Genomic DNA, 25,961 nt, shown 5'->3' with positions numbered 1-25,961 from the left:
CTTGTTTAACTATATCACCGGGCTTCATGCCCGTTAAATAAATAATAAATATATTTTTAAAGCGATACAGTTTATGTACACTACTATACAGATTACGTAAACGCTATGACACAAATAAATGACTATACGTATTATTTTGCGAGTAAATGCTATTATCGCGGTTGCCAATATATATATATACATATTCTAAAATCAAATCGTCGGTAAACAAGCCTCCAGGGCAATTTCATCCTCAAAAGGCATCATAATCTCTTACACTGGGACAGGATAAGACAGTTGGGGCTTTGTGTCGAAGTAATATTAGATTATACCACGGACATCAAAGGGCGAACAATTTCCTTTGATCCGTACGGAATTGACAGGAAATCACGGGAACTCCTTTGGGCGTTCCCAATAATACTTATATTATCCTATGACCTATATAAACGAAACCCGGAGAAGTTATTAAAACTATTGATCCCCAGTAATTTCTAAGTAAACGATATTTAATATAGATTATACTAACTGAATGTTATTACAGTTATTACTACAATAAAATATTTTTACACAACGTACATAATCAAAAACGAATAATTTTATATTTTATTGCATACAATTTTTATAATATATTTTAGGGTTTGTAATTTTACTATTATCTTAAATAAATATTTTTCTCAGCATCTTTAATTGGCACACACTTGTTGTAATATAAAATTAATGAATTATTACACAAATCTCAAAGATCTTTTGCAGCTTAATTAAAAATTTTGAGTCATTCTGTTTAAAGTTGTTTATTAAAATAGTGTAGGAATCTTTTAAACCTACATTACTTGGATATTATACCTGTCTGAATGTCTAAATTAATGGATTTATTTTTAAATGTTTACCCGTAATAATATTATAATATAACATATGATTCGTATGAATGTACCGTGTATGATCTTTTATAATCCGATAATTATAGAAATTATATTATAATTGGATAGTTGCGAACAATTTGCTCATAATATAATATATTATAATGTCGAATTAATAAGTAAGCATTACACAAGGCTTGGTCGAATAGTCAAAAATATTATAGATCACTTAAACAATTATCGTCAAAATAATATGATAACAAATTATTCGCAAATATCTCACATCCATATTATAAACATTATGAACTACACATTATTACAATTAAATATTAATTATATAAATAAAAATTGAATTAATAAAACAAACCGGATCATTGAAATAGATACTCTATTCCTAAACAGTGCATAGCATGTGATAATTCGATTAATATAGTATTTATTCCATGTTGATCAATTAATATCTATCCATCTGTATTTCACTTTTATCACCCATATAATATTATGGGAGGGTTAAATTTTTGATACCTATATTATCATAATTCAAAACGTTGACATACATATTGTTAATTAATCAAATATTCACATATTTTTATTACACTCGAATATGACATAAACATATTATTATCATCGTTGTACTTATTATATTTACATATTTTTATTTGACATGTAGATTGAAAGTTTTCAATACTTAATGAAAAAAGCAATGTATTATACAAAATACGATAACCATACTTATGTAAATATTAATCAAGTATAATAATATTATACCACATATATTTTATAGTAAATTAATTAGATATGTAAAATTAAAAATTTGTAAGTATTGATTACAATAATATACAGTATACACATACACGTTCATACAATAATTATATAATATTATCCGTGTTAATTTTATTAAATAAATACTTTAGTTGTCCGTTTTTAAACTAAATTCAATCTACATATGACGCATAGTAGTGATTAGTAATTACCAGTAAATGTTAATTTGTATCCACTTTAGTTACCTTAATTAAATTAATATAGGTTTTTTGAGTTAAAATTTTATTTTAAGTAATCATTAAAAACAAATCATCGAAAATATATAACTATATACTCGTATTTATTGAATAGAATTGATTGAACCTATCTTTAAAAAGGATTATTATTTACATGATTAATATTTTTAAATCAAATTCTGAATTACGATATTGTTAAATTTTAAATAATCATTAAAGTTGAATTAGTTAATAATATTGGTCGTTTTAAAAAAAAATTAAACTCTAAAGGTATACGCTATTAAATAGCTGTATAATTAAATCAGCTCTGTAAAAATCTTAGTTTTAAGCTACATTTATCATAAGACTTTTTTGGTTGTTTATATAGAGTCTAATTTTTAAAGTGAGTTTGAATAAAATAAAATATCACATAATGACTAACTTTATTTTAAAATCTTATAAGTTAAAATAATTAATTATATTTTAATTAAAAAAATATACTAATTAAAAAATATATTTTAAAATAATAAATATACCTCCTTAGTTTTACCCAGATATACTTATATTATTATAAAAATACTTTTATAATGATTATATGTATACCTACTGCCAAAGTAGATGTTAATTAAGTACTATAAGAGTTGTATCAAGTAGTATGATATAAATACAATTTCATACTCAAAATACGATTACATAAATTTCTTTATAATTTATAATAACGATGTAATACATTAGTAATATGCATTTCATAATTATTAAGATGGTTAAAAAAAGAATAATAAAATCGATATCATGTAATTATATACACTATTGTGTATGAATTATTGATAATCGATTAACATTCTAACCTGGACTTGGCCGTGGTGAATGTCGTCCAATAGCGCCGGCGCATTCTCGTTGGACAAGGATCGGGTGGTGAGCTTTTTCCGCCTACGCTTGTGCATGGTAAGAAACCGGCCGTTGGGTAACCGTTTACCGTGATGGGCTACCGACTCGAGTAGCACCACCTCACCCTCAGAAAGCAACCGCGACCGTCTCCTGCACCGGTCATCCGTGGGCGAGTCGTCTGCAAAAATACAACCAAACAAAATAGTTATATTAAAACATACGTATTACAATTTAATATAAATTATATACGATGAATAGAGACGGTGGAAAAATGTATCGCTAAAATAAATGGGACATACGTATGCATTTTTCTGTATATATTATTTTATTCACTAGGGACTATTATAGCACTATACGAAAAAAATAATATATTTATAAACATGTTATATAATATTAATAGTATTAACGCACTAATAACCATATGCTGTATTTCATTGCACACTTGCACTGCATACGACAATAATATATTATTATGCATTTTATGTTTTCGAGCAACTCACACTCACGCCACATGTATAAGTCAAAATATGCACTTTTCGACTATATAATATACATAAATCGACGTGGTTATATCAACTGCGCGCCGAGTACGTATGCACGTATAGTTAATATATATATTTTTTGCATAATCTCAATGACGCTGTGTTCGTGTTTTATGCAGATAAACGATTCTATCAGCTACATAGACGGGGCTGTCGGGAAGAATGGGAAAAAACAGTACAACGATAAAAAAAACACAACAAAAACATTACGTAATATATTCGGGCGATAAAATTTTTGACGAATAAATTATAAAAATAATAGTTGCACATGATTATTTTTTCGATATAGCGGACATTTATAAAATATTCATCAGGTTAAGGATATCTTGATATTATAACGATAATATGCGACGATATGGCTGTATGACGTCTGTAAGAAGAATGACACATATTTATGGAAAACCGGTCTCCACGTTTAATGTATATGGTTAAACGTTTAACTTCTCCATATATACACCACAAGTTTAGATAATTCCCACAAAGTCAAGAAGACTATGGTACATATTAATACATAACCACATCGATTATATGTACGATGCGATGTTGCGTATGCCACAAATTGTATAGGGTCTATATTATATATAGGTCTTAAGCTATCGTTTGTATCATGCAAAGAGTTGTGAGGGTGGAAATCGAGTATGCTAAAAAAAAATTCAACGTCGGGATTCCGGAGGGGAGTCTGAAACTTCTACAAGTTCTATCCTACTACCACCTCGTAATAAATAAGCCACCTCTGGAGGATCTGGCAAACAGTATACCGAATTAAATCGAATCGATATAACGTCAAAGTGTTTTACGATATGAATGTGTGTGTGTATGTGTATAGCATTAAAACACTTAAACGACGGTCGTTGCGTTCGTCCGTCCGTCGGCGGTACGAAGTTTGCTTAGGACGTAACTACCGACAAACGCTGCAGTCCCTTCAATATTAATATTATTATTATTGCCAGTATATATTTTGTTCGTCAACGCCCACCATGTAATTTCAAAGGATTTTTGTGCAACGTAGGTTTGTATACTCATACATACACGTACATGCGTATACGCGTATTATAGTACTCAAACGACGAAACACACCCAAATTTATCGATTAAACGGTGTGGGTATAATAATTATTTGTCATCGTATAAAAACGTCCGTTGCGCCGTAATTATACGCCATATTATATACACACACACACACACACACACTGCGATAACATGTAATATTATAGTACGTACCTGCTGCACTGTTATAATTATTGCTTGTAGACAAAGTATACTCGTATTATATGCATATACGCACTCATTACCGTTGCGGCATTTCAGTGCCTACGGGCTACGATGTACGACTAGCATGTCGACCTCTATGTAATATCATAATATATGCGCGATGTTTCTATAATATATTTATGTTGAATATTATATAATGTTTACCGCGACATAGTAATGCAGCGTCGTCATCGCCCACTGGTTTCCCATTTATTTCTCCGGAAATAATACGACACGATATTACGGTTGTTCATATTTTGTGAGTACCTACACAAAATACGGTGTTTCGGTGACATCGTAAGATCATCGCCAGACTAGGTATGTTTTAAGCACGACACTCGATATATAGGAGGTAAGTAACACACAAAACGTATACGACCAGAGCTGCGAATATGCAAGTGTTTGCTTGATCCGAAAACGTTCGAATGTCATAGTTGACATGGAGATATAAATATGTTTTGAGTTTTACGACAAACATTTCTCATGTAAAATTACGGCTGACAGCTTGCGGTAAAGACTTCGATGTACAAAAAGAATAAAAATGTAATATTACAACAACTATCAGGTCAGCAACAAGATGGAAAACAGGCTTTATCGATTAAAAAACTAAGGGTAATCATTAAATCATGCCGGTTTAAAACGATTATATATTACACGTTGCAGTGTACTTATATTTATATCATATAGGTATAAACCAAGACGTTTATTACGGACAAAATTATAATGACAGCAATGTTCTATTATTATTGTCACCTGTAATTTTATTTAAATCATTTCTAGTTTAAAAATATATCCGTCAGGCACTATTACATATTAATTATATACAAACTAAACAAAATATTTTAACGAAATTTAAAATAAACTTTAATGACATAACACATATGTGCCAATGAAACAATGCTACAGCCAAAATGATGCGGTATGCCAGCTTAACTCAGTCTAATAATCCTAAAAGCACCCTTGGCAAACTATATCACTCGTCCCCGTCTAGTGTACTATAAGGTTTACATACGTGATACGTATATATACACACTCGAGCGACTAAAAAATTATTCACTTATATACACGTTTACATATATATATCGCCAAAATAAACCACTTCATATTGACGACGGCGGCGATGATTTTACCACGAGTACAATTTGTTTTGGTCTGTCACATGTATATTATTATATTATATTATTATTGTTCCTTAGGTATCGAATAATGAAAACTTTAATAGCGTTAAAAAACAAACTGAATGAACGTATTCGTTTGGTACGAGTTTCGTTTGCTCATTATATGCACACGACAATAATAATAATTAACCGCACGCCTGTTTAATTGTACAATTGCCATAAGAGATACTTAAAAAAGTAAATAATGTTATTATTATTATTTTTATTAAAAAAATTACCGAATATAATATATACCGTCGCGTGTTTGAGTGACACCGTGCAATTGTTTTACCCACGTCGTAGTTGTTGTAATAGTTGTAGTAACAGCAGGCTTTATGCTGATTGTAGCGCATTGATTTGAAATTTTGTATAACTGTCGTGAGTGTGCAATGTGCATGCGTGTTCTCAAAATGGGAGTTATGTAAAAATATATTATATAAATTGTATAATAATATAATAGAAGAGTGCGAATAAAAATAACAACGTGTAAAATGCGCGTGGGTACCAATACCTGATGTGTAGAAGAATGATAATAATTAACGGCAGACGGTTGTCAGACAAATTATGATACAACGAAGGTACACGGTCAATTGTTACTTGTTAGGTACACCTATTATTATTATACGAATGCGTGTGTGTTGTTTTCAAATCTTTATATCGCATTATATATGACATTGCAAAACGGTCGAAATTGGTATGCAGCGATTGGAGTTCGGATATCGGAATTACAAGATTACAATGATCTTGTTTATATTTTATTAATTATAATATCGATAATACGTATATTGTAATTTTACCGTAGCACGAATGAAGAATTAACATTCCACAACCGTACGCGAATGTCGACGCACGCAAGACTAAAAGACCAACTATGCTCTGCTAACATGGCCTATATAATTCACTATTTGTCGCAGTTAAAATACGATTAGTCCAAGACTATTATTATTAATATTGTATAATATATTTTTCAATTATTTCCAGTACATTATTTCTCGTTACCGACTTATCAGATGGCCTTACGCACTGATACAGACAATTGCTTACGTTTTAAGAATTACGTATATAATTAACTGAGTTACTTCTTCCTACGAAATGTTATATGTATTTCCTTTTAACACATTTTCTTATGGTACATACTTGTACACATTTTAAATACCATTAAATAAATACAATTAAATGAATACCTAGTCGCAATATGCAGTTATACGATTATTTTTATAACTATTTTAATTAATTGATCTGGTAATTAGTGACAGTTACTGGCCATGAGTTTTAAATTTTTCATAATATAATTTATGCAAATAATTCAAAATAAAATAAACTATTTAAATGTTCAGCCAGAAATGTATTATCTTTAATATTTTTAATACGATAAAAATATATGTGTAGATCACATCTTTATTATATTGCCGAGAACACTAAAAAATAACAGAGTTAGAATTACGAAAAAAACCTATAATAATATCTTATTAAAATAATAATAATAATTAATTAGGAATCGCCAAGCCCAGAATACCTACGTATATTCTATTTTTTTTTTTAGTACGAAAACTCAGTTACACAAATTATAAAAGTAGTACAAACGATATAACAATTATTGTATTCATAAAGTGCATTTCATTTAATCAAAATTACTATTGCCAGAGTATATTACATTGTATATAATAAAATACGAATCTAATTTAAATTACAATTTGTGGACTTTCGCGCGTTTGTTTAACTTTTAAACTACATAAATTGAAAAACACAAGTTATACATAACAAGCACAAGCGATGAAAAAGCAGATTAACGTTGTTATTTAAAATTTAAATGCAAATTTCACCTACCTTTTAAAAAAATAGGATTTTAATTACAGAAATGTATTTGTTTATATTATCTTATAAATAAGCTGATCAGCATAATCATCAGTTTTTAAAATTTTAATTGCGTTGAATTTTAAAAATGTATACTGATATTTAAAAAATTTATGAATATTTACGATTAATTAATTTGTTATCAAATCATAATAAACGACAATTAATACCACATAATGTGACTACTGTTTTTTTAATATATTTATCATTTTACATAATATATTTTCTTCAATAAACAATATAATTTCTGTAAACACAACAGAACAAATTATAATAAATTATTAAAATATATCTATGTATTTTATAACAAGTATTAACTGTTTTAATTTTAATATTTGAACATTTTAGTTCAGAAATTAAATTTATGACTCAAATATTTACATTTTCTGTAGGTAGACTTTATTATATTTTCATTCCATACGTAAACAAACAGATTTTAGACTTTTTAGATTTATAGCCAACTATAATAGACAATTGAAGTCTTTGAATAATGCATTAAAACATTTAAAACACGTCAGGTTAAACAGGAGATTCCATCACATTTATTTAAAAAAAATATATTTAAACTAAGAATTCAGTAATAATAAAATTACTGGAAAATAAAAATTGTTATTTTTAATGGATGAATTAAAGCACACAATAAAAATTTTGGAAACGTTTGACAGATATCGTGACTTCAATTACGGTTAAGAAAATTATAAGGAAGCAATTTGACGTGTTTTTTTAAGATTGAATTAGTTTCCTTTTTATCAATAAAAAATTTTACAGTTACAAAAGATTGAAGAAACTCCAAATAAGAATAGACTAACTTAAAATGAATTTATCAAAAAATATATGTATGTGTAATGTGTGTTCATTTATGTAAGGTTGAATATTTGTTGGAATTTGAAAGAAGATATTTAAACTGTTTAAATAAAATTTACTATGAAAAAATTTAAAAAACGAAATAACTCAGCTCGGAGAAAGCAATAACGGTAACGTGAACTTGAAAATAATCTAAATTATGTTTGTAAGTATCAACAAAATGATTGCAAATAAATTTAATTAGGCTGGACAAACGAATAATGCTATATTTAAACATAAAATCTTAATTTAAATATTCAAAATATTATTGTATTTTAGTAAATTCTACTATTTTGATATGAAATTTAGACACTGTATTTTCCAGTATTAACAAATTTATTTCATTTAATGTTTATAAATTTTTATAACATTGTAAAAATACTTGGTGTATTGAAACAATTATATTAATAATAAATGAAAAAACTTCATTTTTACATGTAATACAAATTTGAATTTTTTTCAAAAAATAATAATTATCAATTATAGACAACAATGATAATATACTATATCAATGTATTCTAAGTAGGTGCTTGTATTCTATAATCATTAATCACTCATTATCATTCATCACGCTTAATATAATCATAATATTTACACAATATGTTAAAAAGACTGCAGCTCAAGGAAATTGATTTTAGGTATTCGAAGCTCGTAAAATGTGATATTGTAGTGTGAACTGAATTATTATTACGTATATAGAATTGATATAAACATTTGAGGTGTACAGTAAATAAAAATAAAAACATCATAAATTACCGAATTTTGCAACTATCAAAATTCTCCACAAATATACTACGCATTATAATATATGTACATAATGACAACAATCACACCTACCCATTTCAGATTTATTTATTAGGAAATTTTTAATAAAATTAACGTATAAAATATTTTTTAACGTTCTTAATTACTTTTTAAATTTATACAACGTAGTATGACATAATATATTATTAAGTCAAAAAAAATAATTTAATATAATAGGTACGTATAATACAGTAATGGCATATCTATATGTACCATTATTATAGATTGTATTTATAAGTGTTAAATAATAAAAGAGGATTATTGGATATTATACTTGAACTTTCTATTACTATCATTGAATGAAATCGATATAAATAACTAGACCTTATCTATTCATAATAAAATATAATATTATTACAGATTATGATATGTATAATACCAACTGAACTAAGTGTTAACTTAATACGACTTTACCAAAAAATGAAAATTCATAAAAAAAATGCAGCTATATTATCTCTAGGTGCCTATACTAAAACCGAGATACTATATAGAGTCTATAGTATCTCGGTTTTAGTGTAGCGGAAAGATGTACAAAGTGGTCGTGTCTTATAATTCAGTCGTAAAGAAAAAAAATAGCTAGTTATATCATGTGAATTGATTCATTGTTATCAATTTATCATAACATATATAATCACTAATGATAATAACATGTGCCGTTTTCGTTTACAACTAACATCTCATTTGTTAATGCTGGTAATGCAAAGGTAAGTATTTCGAATTAATAATTATATTTGTAAACATAGTTATTAATATACCAAAATTATTATTTTTCGAAATTTATTATAGAATAGTAGTCATTATGATTTTTACGGGAGCGGAAGTACAGCAGGAATTCTGGAGATGATCGCAGGAATTAAATATTGGCGTTAAAAAAAGTTGAAAAATTGAAATGGTTGGTGTTGGGGAAATATACCTCATAAAGACTAACCAATTTTTAACTATAAAAAAAATTAAAATTATGTTTAATCTATTTGCTTAAAATTGTTTCTGATTACAAATTATTATCTCAGACATATAAACATATTTAAGTAGAAAATCTTGATGTTTTCAAAAAAAAAAAAAAAAGCTAGAGTTTAACACCACGTTGAACCTTAGCTCTTAGGATGGCCACTTTGGACACTATTCCTACTGTTCACAATAGTGGTGTGCTCAGCTTTTTGAAAGGAGAGGGAGGTAATGGGATATCATTTTTTTACTTCTCACAGACTTGTGGTGGTGGTGAGGGAAGGTTAGGTTAAACTTAAACTTGTCCAAAGATTCCCCTCCACCCCCTACCATAGCAACTACAACGTGTGCACAATATTGGTTTACGAGCAAATTAGTATCAGTATACCTGAACTGAACCTTTGTGAACTAACTCAACCATGATATGGACACATGTGTCAGATTAAATATAGCACTAAGTAGTAAGTATATTTGTTAAAGTAATTCAAGCTATATATTATACATTTTCTTGATATTTATAAGAACGATTATTGAAATTGCCGTAAAAATCAGTAGCGTTGTATTTGAGTCTTTAAGAGAATAAGCTATAAAATATGTACAGTAACTAATGACAACCATATGTAATATATATACTAATACTCAATTTTCATTAGCAAAAATGAAATGGATATATCAGCTATCTTATATCAACATAATACAGGTGTTGAAAAACAAAACTACAAATACTCCCCAAATATGTGTGAACAATTTGATAGTATTTGGATTCAGTAGTTTCCAAGTATATAAGTCTCATCCAAAAGTACATAAGTCAATAAATATAATATACAACAGAAAATTTATTTAAAACATTGTATATTTCAATATGTTTGAATTACGTTATTAATATGAAATGTGTCCTCCTATTCAGAGATTTAAGTTTTTACAGTGATTTAAAGTCAAAAATTAATTGTCCAAGGTCAATGCGTTTTCTGAAGCCTTAATAGACTAGTTCGAAAATATTGTGGTAAAGAAATCAAAAAATATATAAAAAACCAGATTTAAGACTCAGTGAAAAATAATTTTTATAGGGCAAATTCTCTGGCCTTGCGCCCATAGAATTACAACAAGGTCATTTCTAGTTCAAAACAATTTTATATATAAAAAGTTGGTAGTTATTTATTCACTCACTCATTATTTTAATTCTTGAAAACAACTTACCACCAAAAGATCCTGCTCGAATAGACCCATAAGCTTTATTTCAATATATTTTAAAATACTCCGCATTTTGTTTCCTTAAATAACATCATACTTATCATATTCTGTTTGAATTTAGATTAAAAAACTATTTTTTGTTAAATAAATCCTATTTAACAAATTATAACTTTAGTATCTACCTCATAATTGCTATTTACTAAACTTTAAGAAAAATTAAAGCGGATATAACTCAAGAAAGTGATAACAATTCCCTTACCAAACTCGATTTTCTTTTATGATTTCTATATAATCCTCTACACGTTGCTATCTATCTCAAATGATAATTATGTTACAGCCAGCCAAATTTTAAAATAACTTAAATATGTTTAAATTATTTTATAATAATATTTTTAAATGTGGAAAGTTAAAATCCACGAACCTAAATATTTTTAACGATTTTGAATCACCAACGAGTATGTTAAATAATCATGTAATTCTAACAGTAAATTAAATTAAATATCTTAGTCTAACTAAATAAGCGCGTCATTTGAAGCTTATAAGCCTAAAACTTAATTAAGTTATAGAATTCGGCTAAAACTAAAACTACTAAAACTCTTCATGCGTATCAATAATTTCCTTAAGACAAATAACCTATTTTCCTAGGTAATAAAAACTAAGACTTGTATATAAACCTATATATTATAGACTATTAAAATCCTGCCCTAAAATAATTGTATAAATCATATAATTTAAAATCAAACTACAATCCTTCATCTTATTTCCACAAAAGACTCAAAAGAAATTAGACAAGGTATTTAATAAGATAATAATATATGAACAATAATAATTAAATTAAGTTTTGAATCCTGACCTAGTTGCGCTCGAGTGTTTTCTTACTGTCATATTTTTTATTTTATTTTTTGTTACATTATCATGTTATTGTAGTTATCAAATTAATAATTAATAAGCACTGTAATCAATAGCTATAGATTGTAAATAAATATAAAAAAAGTACAGTATAGGGTTATTCACGAATTTGAACATTAATCTTTTTTATGGCGAGTTATATGTGATAAGTCATAGCGTTCAAAAATTACTGATTAAAGCTCGGTTTATTATAATGTGAGTAGAATGTAAAATTGAAATTTGCAGGTTCTTGTTAGAATAATTGCGGTCTAGATTTTCAAGTTGGATATTACTTATTAGAAATACGTTACAATTAACATTAATTAAAATTGTAATAACTAAATATTTAATAAAAATACATTAATAAATATCTTAAGTATTTACACAAATAAAATAATGGTAAAACCACATTTTTAAGTGTAAATTAAGCAAAATTCTAATCAATATAAATTAATTTTTCAGTTGTAGCTAGTTATAGAGTTATAAACAATTATGGACTTTAAAGATATTAAAAATTGTATATTGATGGAGTATTTATATGATCAATATAATTTAATAAGCATATCTGCAGGTACCAGCATTAACATAGCTTATTTGCTTATTCGCCATTATGTAAAAAAAATATTTTGAAGACAATTTTAAAATGTATCTCTTTGTATGGCAGAACAAAAATGTGTATACTATGATAATCAATATTTTAAAACTTATAGATTGAATCTTTATTTCAGCTAAAGTTGGATATTTGAATCTCAATAACGTTTTATGAAACATTTCCATTTCCAATTACTACTATAATATTGGAATACGCGTATCACATAATATTATATTACAATATTAAAGTCTATAAAATAGAAATACGCCCTTTCAACAAACGAAAAAACTTTAGAGACATACAAAATTGCCACAATTCTGTGAAATATCTGTTGTAGAATTACCCAGTTTTCGAAAATAAACAATATATTTATGTTGTCTCATCACAATTGGATAACACGGCATTGATCATTATAATGTTTCGGTCTGTGTCATCATTTGTTTAGGAAATACACAATCGGCCAAATGTATAATAAAAATACTAAATAATATATCGTTACGATTTCGTTTTATCGTTTAGATGTTGGATGGGAAAAAATATTTGTAAACAAGGTTTATCACTAGATAGGGTTTTAAACTACAAATTTTTGAAAATAAGTTTGTAATTAAACTTTTATGTTTTCTACATTTTAATTTTATATCATTCAAAACGTAAATAATGTTACAATACCGATATTAATATTATATAAATAAATTACACCATGAGAAATAAAACGAAATAATAATAACAACCAACCCGTTTAATATTGTACATAATATATATAGTTAACTATAGCTATAAAATTAAACCAAAATGTGATTTACAGTCAAAACGCTAATTTACCAAACTCATCAACAGTACTAATGCCTAATCATGGCTTACGTGCGATAACTACAGTTAGATTACCGTTATCATTCACAGTATCGTTGAAAGTCAAAAACATAATTCTGTACATAAATTCCACAGTAATATACTATTAGTAATAACGAAATACTAATAGCAATAGAAATAGCAATAACAATATTCCTAATAATAGTAAATTTTCATATTAATAGTAATATAATAATTGTAATAATAATAACACTAATAAGTAATAACAATAATTAATGACGAACGGTTCGACGGATATTTGAGTGGCATTTGAAAAAAATAATTACTGCATCATCTGCGAGTTCCTCTCTGAAATGTCTGTCATTAATAATGAATGATATGTTTGTCATTCATTCAATAGCTGACAAATAATATAATATATTATAAGAAATTTTTTGTCAAATAACTGAGTAGCTAGTATAAAAGAATACATTCATTATCTAATATTTTAAAAAAAAAAATACTTTTTTTTTAAATTCAAAATTTTGTAAAATAATGAATGTTATAATTTATTGTGACAACAATTCTATAATTGTCCTCATTTGAAATTTATAAAAAAAATCAGTGACAATAATTTTACGTATAATGTAAAAATGTATTCATTTTATACACCTATAATATATGCTTTTATTATGTTGTTGTACATAAGTATTATATTTCAAAATAGTACATTTATTATAAATAAACATATAAACTAATTTAACAATAGATTGAAATTTTTAAATAGATATTATTAGTTCGAAAATTATATCATTTAAACTATAGTAAAAAAATTAATATGTGCATAATTTCATTTATATATTAATATATTATATATCTGTTATGATTTATTATTAATAAAACTATAAAAACTTGGCTGATATAGAAATTATATTTTGCACATATTTATTTTAATATCCAGTAGTATTATCTGTTATTACCAAGTATAATTTAAATATTGTTGTTAAGCATTATATTTCTAAATATCATTGTGCGTTAATAGGTATAACAGGGCAATGGTACACGAACATTTTTATTTTTAATGAGAATATTCTCATGAAAAGTAATTTATCGAAGAACATTTTCTAATAGATATTTCTAAAATGTTCATAGTTACTTAAAACTATATACTTCTTTTAAAATTTATTAGTTAGACTAGTTAGACGTTAGAGTGTATAGACTAAGTATTCAATTAAACTACGCAAAGTTGTTGTTTTCATAATTGAAAGTATTTATTTTATTTATATTGTACATACACAATCAGTATAAAAAATAAAAAAAAGAATTCTCTCTGTATCTAAGCATATATATATACGGTTTAAGTAACAATATGCATTGTTTTACATAATGTGCAATTTGGTTCACAGGATAAGCCGCGTATTCGTTAGTAATATTACTAATACACCTACACAGTATGTATTGTCATTATATTTTATAATAATATAATATATGTTGCGTATCAGCCAATCTGCCGAAAGCCTTGACACATTTCAAACGATCAGTAGTTACAGTTTAGTCAGTTTACACACAGACGTAGTCATTAAACAAATGTTCACACTATTATGTACATAATATTACTATGTATAGATTTATTAACGACGTTTTGTGCACGTATTGGAACATAATTTTCCTGTGTTACGATGACGGCTGGTCATGGTGTTTTACTGCATAATAGACGTATACGAGAAAACCTTTCACATGCACACACACTTCCACACTCAGCGCTATCTTTTTTCCGATTGAAAGCACACAGTTAAAAGCCCGAGTGAATATCTTCCTCTGGAAAATGCGCAGTGTATATGATAGGTGAAATATTTTATATTTAAAATCATTATATAAATATAGATGAGGGTAGACATCTATACTTTTAATGAAGCGGCACCGTTCGTTTTTCGGCCGAGATAAAAATTATAGTTCGCAGATAAACTGCTGCAAAAGTCCGTGCCGCATAATTGTATACGTACAATAAATATTCTAAAGACGTTTTTTTTTTCTACTAGTATTTGGTAACTCGACCTCCACTACCAAACGGAAAACTGGGAAAACCCAAAAGTCTGGAACAACACTACACCTATCTTCCCCAGTAAGCACGGGAAAATGGCCAAATTCACTACATAATAACTTGTACGCTGAACTTGGGGTTGAAGCATTATTTTTGATTCCGTCACTCCACAAAAATTATTTCTACATACGGGTTCCGGTTCCAATACGCATATGATGAAACACAAAACCAGACAACTCTAAAATTTGGTCGACTAATGAGAATGGACGACGTTCACGAGTTGTTTATAAGTGTATGGATTTTATGACTTACTCTTTCTGTCATATCATGCACACACACACATACAATTAATACATTTATAAAACGATATGCTCAATTGGTTAGTATTTAATCTCTGTATATAAAATGCAAATTAAGTAATCGAAATTGATTTATAAAAGTACATAAAGAACCACAGGTTTGTGTCGTGAACAGCTGTACAGGTTTATTGTCATCAGTCTTTGCAGATCATAATAAATACCATCGAATCGTTATTTGTACAATCAATATAGTATTGTTGTACTATTATAAAACGTTCAAACCAGAATTGCACGCGTGCGGTCTCGAACATTCCGCGTCAGGAATTCATAGGTACCTAAATGTAGTGGTGGTTTACGAAGAATAATATCAGTAATATCAAGCAAAAGAACTGATAAACACACGCATATTTGTTTATCAAATGGTTCATGTAATATATATTGCAATTTGAAATATTATTAATATTACGTTATTGTGCTTGTATGTAATGATTAGTGCGAGTTTCGATTATTACAAACAATCTAAACGTAAAAATGGATTTGGCTCAAAAAAAAAACACAACGAATTCAATTTTGGTTTCACTTCATGAAATAACTCGGTTGAGTGGAAAGTAATATAAAATATGTATGTCTGAAGTCGAGATAATTTTTTATTACTCTTCATTTATGCATATTTCATAACACAATAAAAATAATAAACTTGATCTTATGTACGATATATTAACAATATATTTACGATATACGCTAGAATAAAAGAATACAAATAAAATAACTTTTTAAATGCATAAAAAAGTTATAAGTATTAAACTAAACTACCGGGAGGATTCAATTCAAAATAATCTCGTTAAGTCAAAAAAAATAACTTGACTTCAACATAAATTCCCATCCTTGAGAATTTACTACCTATATAATCTACACATGTGTGGATAATATATTGTAATATTCGTTTGCCTTTTGGGCTCACAAGTATGGTGGCGTGTGAAAACTTAAACCACAGTTTAATGACTGAAATATTTTATATACTATGTCTATCTTACCTCTGAGTCGAATGTAAATCACATCTGGAGAATGAGCCGATACATTCGTGGGATCAGCAGTCACCTGAAATAAAATATTATAAGATTATTTTACCTCTCTAAAATCATTCACCTAATAACGAATAAAGCGTATGCATTTAAAGTTATATGTCGAAATATATAACTAAATATTTATACACAGATATCGAGAATATACATATCGTTTGTAAATATTTATTTTCTTACATTAATTTCACATACTTATTTATGATAATAACCAATAAGTATGATATTTTATTTTAATTTGGCAGAATATATCATTGTTGATATTTATATGGGTTTTATATAATAAATAATATAAAAATTACCTAGTGTTCATAATTTTAAAGTTTTCAGCCCAAATGCGTATGTAATAGTTTTTATAACGAGTTTCTTGGGTAACTACTATATAACAATTATTGTATTTACTATTAATTGAGCATAACTGCATAACTATCTATAAATGTATATACAATAATTCAATTGAATAATATTATTCATATGATAAAAAAACAGGGAGCCAAAACTAAATTTTTCTCTGTACCAATAAAACTAAAATGTATAGGCTTTCAAAACATCTTTCATAGAGTAAACTCAACAAAATATAATTTGTATAATATAACAAGTACGCTAAGAATATAAACTATTAACTTAACTTAATGTTCTGTTATATACGAACTTACAGTTACAAGTATCAGGGTCAATTTTAGTGTTTTGCCCATGATACAAAAACATGTAGTTTTATCTCATTTTTTATAATTCTTTTTAAAATTATATTACTACACCTCTTCTATTAGAATAATTAATAATTAAATCTTATTCTTTAATTTAATCAACGAGGGCAATGACATTTCAAAACAATTATTTATTAGCAGATTAAATAATCAAAAACCTAAAGTAAATAATAGATTATTAGGCAACGATGTTTAGAACATAAGAGAATAAACATAAGAATTTCATATTCACTAAATAACAGAAAACCCGAGAATTATCGGCGGGTTAAGAATTGCGCGAAAATAGTCGAAGAATATGGCTCTGTTTGCGGAATATGAATAGATAATAAAAAAGGATATGTATAGCACCATATTTAAATACTCCATTATTATGATGCATAGGTGCATCAATAATTATGATTTATGAAAGTAATTCATAGGTTAGGTTAGGTTAAGTCTTCGAAACCGTGATCTCGAAGACGGTTACATATTATAATAGTTCCGATTAATTATGATTTGGTGCGTTGAAAAACGAAGTTTATTTGTTTCTATAATGTCAATGTTTTTTTTTTATGTGACCCCATGTTCTCTTTGGTGGTAATATTTATTTAGTCAACAGTTTTAATTAAACCGACTATATAGTTGGCTAGTTGACAAGGCTAGCGACTAAAATACAGACGACCATTCCAGATGTTACTGCATGCTTTTAAATTCAACAATCCGACAAAGTGGGTGATAATTTTTGATCCTTTTAAATTTAAATAATTATAGAAACAATAAGTTAAATTTATAATCAAATAAATGTTTCAAATACTTATACGTTGCATATCTTATTTTCCAAATATTTTACGATATACATTAATAACCATATTGATAAAACAGCAATATTTAAAAAAGAATAGCAAATGATAAGTAAAACTATATTTATAACAATGAAATGTTCTGAACTCGAATTGTTAAATAATACAAAAATAAACAAGTATATAAAATATACATTTGAGATTTCAGGCTCGAGTGATATGTAACATTCGCGTTATTAATTTATTATTCAAATATTAACTTGGAAAATTGATGCCGTGATTATACTTTACAAACATTTGATATATTTCTATCATATAAAACGCTATTTAATGTATATATTATAATATATAACTAAATAATAAATGCATAACATTTTCATGACTAAGATAATAGTATAAAGCAACTTCTGAGATATGTGGCGAGGAAATCATAAAAATCAACTGTACACTGTACAGATATATTTACAAATAAAAAAAAAAAAGTCGAAAAATACATTAAGCCAGTTATTGTACGTACTTAGGTATAACAAATAATAATTCATATGACGAACAGAATAATAAAACAATTAGGACCCAGCCACCTTCGCTTGTTTGGTAATTGCGAAACGTAAATCATTCCTAGGATGTAAGAATAAATAATAGTGTTATTTCTGTCGTGTATTATTTCTATGTATTATTTCTTTCTAATAGGCAAGAACAGTACAAGTATACAGTTTGTAAAATTTCAGCTATCATTCTTGTTTTTATTTAAGCAAACTTTATATGAGTGTACTGTGTATGTAAATTGTTCATGAAACAAGTGAAGGCGGAAAAAAATTATAATTTAGGTAAATGAAATAACGATTTGATATACCTCAAGCAATATTAAACTTAAAAATGTATCTTCACAAAACTTAATTACTTTACACGAGATTTTTAGTAAATAATTTTAAATTATTTAGCTAATAATCGATCAATATTGAAATACAATTCAACTTAGGATGTGCTTTATGGATATTATTTTAGAGATATAATTATATAATTAAAACATTTATTATTTTATTAAATTTATATGAACAAACACATTCAATCATAATTTTAGTTAAGTAAACCTTTCACTAAATTTAAGCACCTATTTCTTTTATGTTTTTACACTACATAATCACAATGGCTACTTAGATATTATAAGGTATAGAACCATTTTAAAGATTATAGGTACACTTAGATATTGTATTATTATATTATATAATATATATTTACCTAGCCTACCTAATTACTTATTTGTGCCTACTATTTTGCTTTTTAAATTATTATTTAAGCAATATAATAAAATTCAACCATTCTTGTTAAGACTATATTATATCTATGCATAAATTATAACTTATTACGTATTATTATACATAATATATTGGAAGAATTCCAATTATTTGTTTTATAGTTAAAGACACACATTATATTATTAGAGTAAAATAAAAAATAAAATATACTTTATGTTATTTTTATTTGATAAATCACTGTCAAAAGATCCCCATACTTTTATTTGTTCTTGGATATATATATATATATATTAAAATAAAATTGTTGTCATAAATATTTAATAACATACATAAAAAAGTACACAACCTTTAATATCTTGATATTTTTTTATTTGTGCTTTTAAGTAGTCTTAACACACTTTTAGTAACTAAATATAAACTTCTATAATGGTCACCAATGGATTAAAAATTTATCTTGTACAAGATAACAAAATAAATACGAATAATTAAATATTTGAATATTTGAAAACTTAAAAATATTCGAGGAAATACTCCGGCGGCGCCGTTTTAATGGAGGCGCTCAACGGTTCAGTGACTTCCTGTGATCAATAACTTGCTTCTGAACCATCGTTCGAGTTTGACAACTGAATACGAATTGATGGATATGCTGTTCGGCCTTTATGGGTATTTTCATAATTTATAGACCTCCTTCGAACAGTGAAAAATGTCTCTTGAGTGTCTCGGGTCAACGCCAATAGCGTTAATTTCGTGAAATCGATCACTAAAAGTACACCATAAGGGCATAAGACATGAATGTTATAAGTTATAACCATTGAAGCTAGAAAATAGCGTAGATATTAGAATAATACAATTCTAGTAGCGAGCATAATATTGTAATGTTATCAATAGTAAAGTATACCTAATGAAAAACGAGGAGTACCTACATATCCAAAATGTATCCATAGGTTACCTCTATAATATTCGGGCTGTGTGATAATTATAATTGTATATACAAATACAATAACACATTGAGTACTCAAACATTAGCTCTTACGCTTTTTAATAAACGAAGAGGCCGCAATATTTTTGGAGATTCAATTAACTGAAGCTGTAACATGCTTAACTTTATGAATGTAAACAACATTTAATAAGATTGTTTCCGGGAAGGAGCTGAAAAATAATTGGAAATAATGACAACAATACCATCTTCACTTTCGTTCACAAGTCCTTTAACCAAATTTCTTTAAGCATATTTTTTTTGCTCTGTTTATAAACACTATAAAATTGCTATAATTAATTTTAGTGTCAAAACAATGGAAATTTATTTTTAAATATTGTATAACAGGGTTTTTTGTTATTGCTGCTATATATTTTTTAAATTATCAAGACATATACTACAGATAATCATTTGTAATTAAATGGATTTACCTAAAAATCATTTTATTTTATTCAATTCGATTTTTTCTTCAAAGCTTTACTATATTTAATTTACCGTGTCATGGAAAAGAAAAATCTATACTTATTAAATAAAATCGTATTAGATAGTTATTTTTAAATAGTAACTTCTTCACTTAGATATTGATCAGTAGTGCATCAATACATTATGTCTAAACGATAAAGTTTAAAGTTTAAGAATAAACAAAAAACGTATCATATTAATAATATAATATACGTTTTTAAACGAAAAATGCACTTTAAAAATTATTCAATCTATGAATATTAAGTCAATTAAGTTGAGTTGTCAACATTTATTACCGTTGTAAAAAAATTATTTTAAGCACTACTCTAGCTAAGTGCATGTTTTCAGAGGATGATCGTCATGGAATTTACGCGACACATGTCATATTAATTCATAGTTGAGTCTTTAAATAACTATCGTAGTGATAAAAAGTAAATTAAACTAGGAAATTTCTAAAAAAAAAAAAAAACAAACAAACGTATAAGTTATTTAATATTATTATTTTTTTTTATACCTGAATGGTCAACAATGTATTACTATATTATATTGACTAGATCATTATTTCACACTGTTTGCTTACAAAATGTTGGGTAGTGTCAGTAGTATATTTTAAAAGTTTAATTTAAAAATAATCAATAATTTACTAAAAATTGCTGACATATGATTTATTTATTGTATTTATGTTTTTTTGATGGTTGTATCGAAACCAATCAAAAAATTGAAAAATTACATTGTCACATCAGTCTTCAATTTTCAATTTATAAAAGTGCTGCATGAAAAATGTTATTTACTTTCCCAAAAGAGTTTATTCTTGCTCAACTTAGAATCTAAACTAATAATACGATTGCTAATGGTCACATTTTAAGATTAAACGTTCAAACTAATTGAATAGATATCTGAAACACTACATTTAGTTCTATATCCATAATCCATAAACCAATACAATAATATAAGACTCAATACTACCCAGACTAACGAAATCCAATCACTTATCAAACTTGATAATTATTAGGTATAAGTATAACAGATTAAAAGTTAAATTAAATAGTATAAATAAACTATTATTTCATGTTCAATTTTAAACTCATCAACAATATGTTCAATTTATTTATTTTAAGTTATTTAGCTCTATGTATATACTATATATACGTAGATGTTTTTAAAAATCTGTCTGAAATTTTTTATACATCATTCATAAATATCAAAACCATTATCAAAAAATGCAGGTTCGAGACGTAGTTTCTAATTAACGATGTTGACATCGTAAATTCCCGAGGTAAAAAATTTAACTTGTTGTGGTATTTGATACAATTATTATTTTACTACTTCTATAATTAAAAGATAATAGGTAATATAAGTATAATAAATAAGTATACTTATACGAACAAATTAACAATAATTAAAAGAATATAATTATAAAGATATATTACTAAATAATAAGTGTATTAAAAAAAAATTATTATTTTACTAATATTATGTTTATTAAAATTAATTATATTAATTTCAATTTTTTTTTCATTTTTAAATACTATTTAATAATTAAAATTTATTCTAGAGGCGATATAAAGGTGTATGACTCCTATCAACTAATTAATTTACTGAATTAATTAAAAACATATTATATAGGTATATAATAATTAGGTTTTCTACCTAAAATTACAGTACTTATGAAAATACTGAGTAAAAATTAGTATAATTATGATAATCGTTTTGCCTTGATTATAAATTATACCTTTTTTAAAGGTAATTTTTATATTTGAAATACGATTATAGTTTACGGACACGCATAATATTAGAAATTAAATTTCCACAAAAAAAATAATAACTTGTTTTGATTACTGCACTGAGAATAAGTGAACATTTTTTAATATTTAATATTAGGATATCATAAATCTTTTATTCACGATAATAATAGATTTTAAAAATGTATATAACTTTTGATAGTTATTTTTTAATATTTTTATTCGCTTCAAAATATTTTATCTGACGATTGAAATATAAGAAGATTTATAGTGTATGTATTTTGATTTAATACATGTCCCATAATTATTGATAAATTTAAAATCGATTGACTCTTCTCCATATTTCGTAGTAAATCACATATAGTAACCGCCATTACTAGCGCCAAAGAAGGTAACGGTTTAGTCAATTTATTATATTCGTCGAATGACATGACCGATCACGATTAATTATTGGGTTTAAATGACGATTTGTCCAAGAGAGCTTTACAGATGAATCGAAATATAGCCTTTCCTTTTTGTTCAAACTAACTAAAAGATCGAATGATAAACGACGACTCGTCTTGATTTATAACCCAGCTAGGGATATGTGGTTCATTATCACTGCAGAGAACGGTTGAAACAATCCAGGAATAGCATTATAAATTCTCGATATTATCACCAGTTTAAAATTAAAAGAACATATTATTTGTAATACAATAATGACAAATAATGATTATATTATTAGTACAGTAGAATCCGCCTGATAGATACATCACATAATGTTGACGATTAATATTTTAATTTAAAATTGCTTAATTGGAACAAATACGCAAATTCTCGAATAAATGTATTCATTACATTTTACTTCGATTCATTGGGACATTCGGATAACGGGGACAGATGGATCACCACCCGATGTGTCCCAATTAAGCTGATTTGACTATGGTTATTTTCTAGGGCTAGACAGAGACAATTTTTTTCCGTTAGGCAATATTCTAATATAAAACCGATAATAAATCCAATATTTAAAGTTAAATTCATACACTATATAAACTAATATATAATATATAATAATTATTGTTTTATAAAACATTTGGCAAGGATAAATAAGTACATTATAATGAATTTTCTATACTACAATTTAAATATTCTTTTTGTTAAATCACCTGATAAAAACAATTATAATTAATAAGTATAATAACTGTAGGACATAGGTACTAAATAAATAATAATTTAAGTAAAAAGTAAGTATATTAATATTAGAATACAACAATGTAAGTACAACTACACCAAAATGGTATGAAACCATATTGAATACGAAATTATATTATTAGCTAGGCACATTTTTAATAAACTTATTATTAATATAAATCATGCTATTGTATAAGTAATAAGTATACACAACTTTCAATATGTGACTTAAATTTAAAAGATAAAAAACGAACGGACATTTTTTTTCTTTATATGATATTATATAACCACCTAATTTTCACAATAATGATCAAATATAAGTTTTAAAAATATATTATGCAAGGTATTAATGAGAATACCTACTCTTTTTATTCCAAAATCGTTAGATATTTCCGGCAAACACAATTATTTTAATTGTTTAAGCCTCAAAATAAAGTTAAATAAATGTCATCGATGGTTTTGCGGTTTTTACCGAGCCACTCATTCTAGTATAAAGCGTAGGGTTCTTTTTAAACCCCTTACAACTTACGGTTCCTTCACCCTAAAGCAATGTATGAGTGGTAATCTCCCAACCGTGACGAAAATAGCAGTTCCAACGACTTTAGATGAATACCTCAGAAACCCTTGTCTGTATAAAATACTTAGTTTAGCAGAGGACTGTATAAGCCTCATCTGTCCTTCAAAATATTCAAACGATTATCGTGAGTGCGCCACAGAATAAAAAAAATTAAAAACATAAATAATAAATAAACATTTCTCTTTGCGGTGGAGATATGAACGTGTAATAAACATAATTCATAAGATAAAATAATAAAACTTTGTCTTAACAAATAAAATACGAGTAACTTTCTTCATTATATATTTTCTTTTTATTATGAAAAAAATCACTTATTATATAACATAATATAGAGTACCTATTAACAAATTAAGAAAGTTCATCGAATTTAATTCTTTTGATACCTCCATAATTAGACAATAATATGAAAAGACGATAATATATTATTTGAGTACATCAGACTCATCAGAGTCAAACAGAACAAAACGAGACAGCTAAAAAACAGTCATTTTTATCAATAAATCAATTCGGCCAAGAATTTCTAGTGTTATTTTTGTTCATCTAAAAATGAAAGTAGAAATAAAAAATTTTCTGGACAGAATAAAATTATTTGCAACTTTGTTTAATCCTTATTAATTTTATTGAACTATTCACTAAATCGTATACTATAATTTTTGAAATGTAATCAAATACTACTCTCCAAGCAGTCAAGTAGAAAAATTACTACTTTATTCAGTGTTATAAATAATATTAATGAAATTAATGAATGTTTTATTTTAATTAAATGCCCTGAAAGACGATGAACATAGTTTTATCGTAATGATTATAATTTGGCAAATGACGGATACTCCCCCAAAAATGCGGTTAATGAACATTCATCTTGTCCTGTCATATAAAATTTACCACACGTCCAATAAAACTCGAGCTAAATCACTATATTTCTTACTAGTATTGCTGCGAGAACGAAAAACAACAAAGCTATCAAAATATTTCTCTTGACATCCTCGGCGCGTTGTTGCGTATTTTTTCGTTAGTATTGAAACAGTTCCAAAACTTGACGGCCTACTGTACACGAATGTGAGGGTTGGAGCAAGTGCGACTTTAACTAATTTGATGACGGTTACGTCCAACACTGCATCCGAACATCACACGACCTTATTTATTCCCGACCTGTGCTAAATACCAGAGCCAAGATCAATAACATCTAAAGGGACAAACAACTTCTGTATTGGAAACTGTGGCCAAAAAAATACGTAGGTAATTATAGAAATTCGATTGATATGAGAATAGAAAATTAATACTTTTAATTAGAAAATTTAAAAAAGGCTGACAAACCGA

General features: G+C 26.6%; 1 protein-coding gene across 5 annotated transcripts in view; it reads right to left on the bottom strand.

Moving 5' to 3' along the window:
- Positions 1-25,961, bottom strand: part of LOC132929703 (high affinity cAMP-specific 3',5'-cyclic phosphodiesterase 7A-like) — a 110,640-nt gene that overhangs the window by 26,232 nt on the left and 58,447 nt on the right. For all 5 annotated transcript variants that reach the window (XM_060995255.1, XM_060995239.1, XM_060995231.1 and 2 more), the window contains 2 exons: positions 16,931-16,994; positions 2,662-2,879 (listed from right to left, as the gene is read on the bottom strand). In XM_060995255.1, the coding sequence (XP_060851238.1) occupies positions 2,662-2,879; positions 16,931-16,994 (282 nt within the window). The remainder of the gene's footprint in view (positions 1-2,661; positions 2,880-16,930; positions 16,995-25,961) is intronic.

The sequence above is a fragment of the Rhopalosiphum padi genome, chromosome 1 (genome assembly GCF_020882245.1).
Source record: "Rhopalosiphum padi isolate XX-2018 chromosome 1, ASM2088224v1, whole genome shotgun sequence".
In the NCBI taxonomy this organism is placed as follows: domain Eukaryota; kingdom Metazoa; phylum Arthropoda; class Insecta; order Hemiptera; family Aphididae; genus Rhopalosiphum; species Rhopalosiphum padi.
The sequence above is the reverse complement of the archived record's forward strand: the minus strand, read 5'-3'. Positions and strand labels throughout refer to the sequence as shown.